Below are 8,344 nucleotides of genomic sequence, written 5' to 3'. Positions count from 1 at the left end.
GAAGCAAAGTTATTCCGTAAATGAAAAATTTGCTTTCTACTAGCATCATATGAAACAAACCACTCCCTATGAGGGATAACATGAAATGATGTTCCTAAATCAAGAATCTAATCGTGACACATGCCATCACTATTAGCAATCAAGAATGCATTCCCAAGTATAGAGCCATAAAGCACGTCAACATCATCACTACTTATGGTGTTGACCTCTTCAATCTTTACCTTCAATTTCTCTCCTTTCTTGCCATGACCATCAATATGTTTATTTCCTTGATTTTGAATTATCCTCTTAAAACATTCCTTGATGTGATCCTTCTTATTGTAATAATAGCCATCCATGCATTTCCTCATGCAAGGCTTGCTCCTTGGGCTCACCCTATCATGGAATTGGCCCCCTTGCATTGGACCTCCTCTAATGGTAAGTGTATTAGATTTTCTAGCCATTAGTATTAGTCAATCCACTAATTGGTTTTGAGTTACCAATTATAGTTCTAAAAGTATCTCAATTTTAGACAAAGTGAGAAGTAAAAAATTAGAATTCATGAGTCCTAAAATGCAGTCTTCTATGCTGAAAACTAACTAAAGATAGTATTAGGCTGATTTGTCTAATTGGATATCACAGCTCCCTCCTCTATGAGAAGGTTAATTTCTTTAGCCAATATACTTGTGGTGTAACACTTTCCTTCCTATATAGAGATGTTATAACTTCTTCTAGACTCCATATGCTCTACCATTTGTATTCTTTACATGAAATACACTCACTTAGAAGGGTAAGAATGATAGTAAAGTGTGCAAATTTATCCATTCCATCCAATACATTTGTGTTCATGTTTCAATACAAGATATTTGTCTTATCCAATTTCTTAATGTTAAACAATGCATATTCAAAAGGAGAAGAAGCCTTAATCATTGTAATATGTACAAAGCACCAAGCAATAGACTAGGTTAAATTTTATGTTATATAAAAAATGTTTTTATGCAAATAATGGTCAAATCTTTTATTATGTACCAAAATTTGGGCATATGATTTGGTTACACCTCATCATTTTTAAGAAATGTTTGAATAATGCGTACATTTGGATCTAAAGGTTTTTAATAAAAAAATCTCAAGTTCTCATAAGCTATATGTCAAGCTGTAAGCATTTGCACTCTAGTATCTAACTTGAGCTAGTAAGAAGCTTGCAAGGTACATTGACATTAATAATCTGAAACTAGATTTTTTGTTTTATCCTTATTCTTAAGAGATTCTCTAATGGCTAAATTATTTTTAAAACTATATAATTAAACAGTAAAACTTATGTATAAATTAATTAAAATAGTTCAATTAGTTTAATTAATGAAATATTCAAATAATTAAACATATATATACATATATATATATATATATATATATATATATATATATATATATATATATATATATATATAAAATCAATTAATATATAAAGTAAAAAATAACATGAAATATATAAATAAGATAGCTTAAAGATTAAATATGAAAATTGTAGATATACAAATTAGTATATAAATTAGATACATCTAGATTTTACAAGAAAACTTAGCATATAAAAAGTATATAAATCAATTGCCAAAATATAGATTAGTTAATTTAATAGATAAAAGTTAGTATATAAATGAAGAGTATTTAAGTAAATTGGAAGTTTGATCATTCTATGGTGTTAGGGAGCTTCTCATACTTTAGAATGACTATGATGGTTGAGAGTTTATTAAAGACATTCTCACACTCTAAGATAAGCTCATTGAAAATTTAGAGTTTTTGATTATTCTATAGAGGGTATCTCGAACTTAAAAATGATTATGATGGTTTGCACAATATACACATTAAGAAAGTTATAATTGATTTACATACGTAAGTCATTGCATGATGATCACAATGAAATTTTATAATTGATACACATATCACACAAATCTACATAAGTTATAATCGATACATGTGAAGTATTGTACATTATACATTGTACATGTAGCGCATTGTATACGATGAATACAATCAAAAATTTATAATCAATATTCCATAATACACAAGTCTACAATAATTAAATTTTATCATTCATTGATAAAATGATTTGTTAGGGGTAAAGGCACATGTGCCTAATTGCCCATATATTAGTTACACTGACAACATACCTGCACACCTGTACATTGCAGGTGGGTGGGCGCCCATCACTATCACTTTATTCTATATTCTTTCAATGGCATTTGAATAAATGATCGATGTCTGCACTTTATTGCTCCTGGCAAGCCTGCTTTTTGAAGGGTGTCATGCACATTTTTAGGTCCATAGCACGTATTTTGCTTTCATTATTTTAATATGCATTTCACCATTGAAGTGTATATATTTCACATAGGCGTCATTTTGACAGGTAGAGTTAAAAACTGCAAGTTGAATTTGATACAAGTTACTAATTAACTTGGGGTGCCCACTACCCACCATTGTCCATTGCTCGAACCATTGCCTAGTGCCCATTGCCCAACATTGCCAAGTTCAAACTACATTACCTCTTGCACCTCGATTAATGGTGATAGATTGATACCCTGTGCTGTGATGGAGTCATGAAACTATTACATTACTCTCCTAAATCAACTAGATGCCTGGCAGGATGGCCCCTCTTGCAGGATGACCAATGCATCGTGTTGTATTGCCTGTTGCCAGGAGCTGAAGACTGAACCTCATTGATAGAGGAGCCATCGTGTTGTATTGCCTGTTGCCAGGACCTGAAGGCTGAACCTCATTGATAGAGGAGCCATCGTGTTGTACTGCCTGTTGCCAGGACCTGAAGGCTGAACCTCATTGATAGAGGAGCCAACAGTTTTGACTCACGAGGATGGGGGAGAAGGGGAAGCGATGGTGATCCATCATCTAAGGATGGGGGAGAAGGGGGAGGTCACGGCACTACTGTGGTAGCCTGGCAACATGTAGGCGCAAGGTTTGTGGAGGGGGAGAAGGGGGAGCTTAGAGGCCGAGGCAGGGTTAGACAGGGCGGGTTGCGGTAGCATGCCAAGGAGGCGGAACTTGCTGCCTGAGGTGGGGGGCAGGCCGTAGGAGGGAGGCATTGTGATCTGGAAATGGTGGTGAAGGAGGGTAAATCAACAATGGTTAAGTTTTGGGATGAGGCGTCGAGGGATGGGAAGGTGAGACGTAAAAGTTTTGGGCTGAGGCATCGAGCCTCGAGGGATGGGAAGGTGAAGCTTACGTTTGAGGTGGTGTCACGTGTGTGCAGGGTATGCTCTAACCAGGGCACAGGAACTTGCCATAGAAAAGGTGGTCGTGTTAGGTTTGTTGTTGAATGCCACCTCTACTAATTGTCCTCATGTTTGGATCAATGGAGGTGCTCCCTTGATATTGCTAGCTCCTATGCACGCACAAGAGCATGTCCTCACCATCTCCGGTTTGAACCTGCAATTTGCGAGGTAGGCCGTAGGATGATTTGTTTAATTTTGACCTAATACTTTGATTGTAATGGTCTAGACTCCAACTATCCACGGTCCATGGAGAGAGAGAGAGAGAGAGAGAGAGAGAGAGAGAGAGAGAGAGAGAGAGAGAGCATGATGTGCCCAGTGCCCAGTTCTCACTGCTGCATATTTCCCAAGGGAGTCCCAACTCCCTAGAGATTAGAGGCCATCTGTAGCCTTTCATGATCCATGGTTTTAATTTTTAATGAGCCTAATACAATTTACATTTATTCATTATATTGATTATAAATTGTAATGAATAGAGAGGTTGTAAACACAAGTGTATCTCAATTTGATGTGGTCTTCATCTTATAGGACTTTCCATTGGATATTGAGGGTGAGCTTTTGTAGTTAGTGACTTTGTGGAAAGGAGGTGATCCATAATCTCAAAGGGCTTCGACTATACGATATTCTTACTTTTGAGATCAAGGGCTTAAGGCTTGTTGGGTGTAGCAACTAGTTGGACTCTTGGCTAACGTTCAAAGGGCCACAACCCTTGCTTTCTTGATGTTTCGAAGCGTACATCTTATCGCATGAAAAAGAGGATTGTGGCTTCATCCCCTATGGAACCATAATAAATCGTTGAAATGGGAAATTGGAATAATAAATCTTTGAAATGGGAAACGTGCAGAGATCCCATTAACGTGCACAAATCCCATTGTACTCTTGAACCGGTAGATCAAGCAATTCAGGCACATACATTTTTTATGACAGGCTAAAATCCCTATAAGTTAACCTTGTAGGTTTAAGGTCTCATGGGGAATCCTCAAAGCCAGCAGGCTACGTGACGTGTCTATGATAACCTGTTATTAACCCTAAATTGTGAGCGTGTCAGTGTATATCCAAAATTCATAATATCATGACATGACATGATTCATGTGTGAAGAATGAAGACAGGTCGATGAATGCAAATCATTTAAGAAGCATTAGAATGTGCAGGCCAGCAAGGATACCATGCTGCACACAACAAGAGTCAATTCGTATGGGGACCCACAAGACACGTACGCAAAAAAGGTAACAGCATGCATGATACATCACAGAGCTGGAAAGGTCGGGGGGCATCTGCTGGAGGGAGGGAGGCGGCACGTTCGAGCGCCCAGCAAGAAGAAGAAGAAGAAGCTTTACAAGCGGCTTGCTGTACCAGGCACACATACAGACAGACTGCTTGGCATTGCAGCTATACATTTTCTTATGATGATGGAGGATGCAAAGGAGCAGTTCTGGCAGGCCATGGCCTCTCGGCACGGGGAGGACTGGTTCGACGTCGTCGCAGCAGCAGCAGGCCAAAGGTCAGGAGGCAAAGGAGCAGTTCTGGCAGGCCATGGCCTCTCTGCACGGAGAGGACTGGTTTGACGTCGTCGCAGCACCAGCGCCAGCAGCAGCAGGCCAAAGATCAGGAGGCAAATCATCTTCTTGCTCCGGCACCACCACCACCACCGCGGGCCGTGCAGGTGATGTGCCGGCCATATTTGTGAGGGAGATCATCCGCACACAGGGTGTGCCCCCTCCTTTCGAGCCCGTGTGTGGCTTGCCCTCTCCGGAGCCCAGCGTGCACGCTCCCGCGCGCCCACCACCTACTACAGCGACCTTCTATGGCTGTGTCGCAATAGCCCGTCCGCAGCAGCAGCGCCAGGCGTGCAGGGGGCTCTGCGGCAGATTGCCCTCGACATCCCACGCACATTCCCCTCTCACCCCTGGTTTCAGAGCGAGGAGGGCTGCCTCGCCCTCGAGAACGTCCTCACCGCCTATGCCCTGCGCAACTCCGAGGTGCGCTACTGCCAGGGCCTCAACTTCCTCGCGGCCACGCTGCTCTTGGTGACCCAGAACAGTGAGGAAGATGCCTTCTGGCTCCTCACCGTCCTAGTGGAGCACATCTTGCCCCCCCACACCTACAGCGAGCTCCTCTTGGGCACCGCGGCAGAGCACGCCAGTGCCGCCTTCCTCACACGCCTCCGCGACGCCTGCCCTCGCACCTACGAGCACCTCTCCGAGCACTTGCTCTACGACCCCTCCCTCTTGCCCACCCAGTGGCTCATGACCCTCTTCACCACCTCCCACCTTCCCGCCGAGACCACCCTCCGTCTCTGGGACATCCTCTTCACCGAGGGCACCTCCGACGTGCTCCTGGCCGCTGCCATCACCATCCTCTGCATGTGCGAGGACCGCCTGCTCGCCTCGTCCAGTGATGAGCACACACATGCCGCCCTCGCCTTCGCCGCATCCCACGTCACGGCGGATGCAGACACCTACCTGGCAGCCGTGGCATCCAGGCTACCACCTCCACCTGAGTCTGAGCAGCTACCTACAGCAGCAGCAGCAGCGGCAGCAGCAGGGCGAGGCAGCTCCTGCGTAAGCACTTGTTCTGCACGGGCCGCACGAGGCTGGCGTCTCACTGGCCTTTTTGGCAGAGTATAATGCAGCCTGAGTGGATGTGGTGGTACAGAATTTTTGAATCCCTGGGTAATATTACTTCAGTGCCCGCCCTTTCGCATACACCATCAGGGCTTTCTCTTTTGGATAGTATTTCAGCTCTGCCTCAGTAATTCCTTTGTTGCAGACGATGATGGGTCTGCTCTCACAGCGTAAGAAGAAGAGGTAGCCGAAGAAGGAAAAGAAGAGGAAGAGGAGGAGGAAGAAGCTGTTGCAGCCTTCCTTGCTGCTCTTGATGCATGCAGTCCTCGAAAGCTAAACAACAAAGGAGATATGATCGAGACTTGTGCCTCAGAATGCGGAGAGGTTTTTCCTCCAATGCCCACCATGCAGGTAATGGATGCCCACCATGCAGGTAATGGAGAATATGGTTGATGTACAGAGTGCCAATGACTTTTATGCAGGTGATGCACCCAAGCTTTTGCCTGCGCGCAGATGTGGCATGTTCTATGCCGTACCCTGATGCAGGCCCTGCCTTAGCACGAAAAGTAGGAGAGGATAACGAAGCAGAGAATTTTATGGAAGCTGATTGTGTCAGCATCAATGACTATAAAGCTCAGGTCGATGATGCCGTGACTACAACCCAGATCCCGCATTTCTGCAGCAGATGAGCCCCTTCCATAAATAAAGATGGGCTAGGATTGCTCTGTCACAATGAAATATGGCACTAGGATTGCTCCAGATCAAATTGATGCCCGACTTTCCATAACTAAAGATGGGCCCCTGCTCAAAATCTCCAGATAGCGCTTCTGCGGTTGCTCCATTAATTTCTTGAGTCTGAGCCAGCCATGGCTTTCACTGTCCCAGATCAGAAGAGTACTATTGCACTGTCTGTTCGCTGTTGCAACATGATCAGAGTGTCGAACCATTATGCGAATATTGTACTGAAACAACATATTCATTCCCTGTTTTGACAAACAAATTGTGCGACTCTCATCGTGGACGTTGTAACTTGTGACATTTCTCATCATAAATTTGTTTCTGAAAGCACAACCGTCACATCTACATGGGGGCTTTAAATAAATGGTCACCATCGTTTTGCGCTAATTGTATTGCAATCGTAGAGAAAGTAACAGGATAATTATGGTTTCTTGTATCTGGGTTGTGTTTGGATCTAGATATTGATTGTTTGAAAATGCATTTACCCTCAGATAGAAAGACCAATGTAAGATGCTGCATGATGATCCGCTCTTTACAAGCTACAAGCAACTCCATTCTTGGTGCATCGTAGGAGGAGTTCAAACCCCCTATTTTGCGCGACGGCATCCTTCTAAGGGCACGCCCATGAGCTTCCCATTTTGAAGCTCATCCACACACTCCTTGTAAAAACAAAATCGGTTGAAGCTCATAACTTTTGTACATTCAACAATTACTATATGCACGAATAAAAGCCAATCATGGCAACTTTGTATGCATTATAATCACGTAATAGGATTAGGTACATCCATTTAATGGTAAGACCTTTCCATGCACATTTGAGCATGATTTGGGGCTCTAGACACCACCACCTGGGCAATAAGCATGTTGGTAAGACCGCCCATCATGCATGTCTACTTCAAGCATATGATTGCATTAGTGAGAAGCATTCAAAACATAGCAAAAGCAGTAAGGCAATGACAAATCAAAGAAGAAATCTTGCTCAAGGAAAGGCAAATATGTACAGTGATCAAGATAAAGATGGTTTTAGTAGAAGAAGTAAGTGATGGAATCTTTACTCTCTTCTTCGAAAGCAGCCACGCTACACTCTTCCTACTACTCTCCTTCAAAAGTTGTGCTAGACTCTTCCACGAGGGCTCTTATAATTGCACTAGAAGAAACACTCAAGGGATGATACAAACAAGTTAAAGTAGTAGAAGAAGTGGATAAGAAGAAGAAAACACAACAAAGGCTTAAGGGGAGGTTTCGTTGGGGTGAGCCGTTGCTAATGATCCCTTGTGGCTCGGCCCCTAGCTCTCTTGAGTCTAGTCTAGTTTTCATTTGTTTAGCATTGAGCCTAGAGTCTTTCAATTAATCCCACATGAGCTGACTTTCTTAGAACACCAGTACAAAAGGGCAACAACCTCTCACTCCTCAGAACATCTTATCTCATCGCATTGAGTTCTATCTCTTTGAGCATTGCATGATACAAACTTTGCAATGATCGAAGCTTCAAGTTGGAAATGTCTCTCTATCTCTAGTTTCATTCTATTTAGTTTGAATCATTTTATTGTGATTGGATAGCTATGGACTGCGAATGGTTCCTTGGCTAATCCACCCCAAGCCGAACATTTTAGAGCTCCTTACATTAATGTATCTTGAAATTTTGGGATCCTAGTTGAGATGTCCATAAGGTCAACATCATGGATAGGGCTCTTCTACATCTTGGCATCCCTCAAGCACATGTCAATAGGATCCATACACCACCCACCCAAATGGTTGTCTTGAGTAGTGGCCTTTACTTC

General features: G+C 42.9%; 1 protein-coding gene across 1 annotated transcript; it reads left to right on the top strand.

Annotated features, from left to right (window-relative positions):
- Positions 1–4,499: 4,499 nt before the first annotated feature.
- On the top strand, positions 4,500–6,971 carry LOC148037684 (uncharacterized). The gene is made up of 4 exons (XM_087677142.1): positions 4,500–4,820; positions 4,929–5,933; positions 6,031–6,236; positions 6,372–6,971. The coding sequence occupies exons 1-2, from the start codon at positions 4,500–4,502 to the stop codon at positions 5,886–5,888; spliced, it is 1,281 nt and encodes a 426-aa protein (XP_087533268.1). The 3' UTR covers positions 5,889–5,933; positions 6,031–6,236; positions 6,372–6,971.
- The last annotated feature ends 1,373 nt before the right edge of the window (positions 6,972–8,344 follow it).

This window comes from Lygodium microphyllum, chromosome 4, assembly GCF_053477565.2.
Source record: "Lygodium microphyllum isolate KBCC chromosome 4, Lygodium_microphyllum_v1.1.10, whole genome shotgun sequence".
Lineage (NCBI taxonomy): Eukaryota > Viridiplantae > Streptophyta > Polypodiopsida > Schizaeales > Lygodiaceae > Lygodium > Lygodium microphyllum.
Note: the sequence above shows the minus strand (reverse complement) of the source record. Positions and strands in the feature narration are given on the sequence as shown.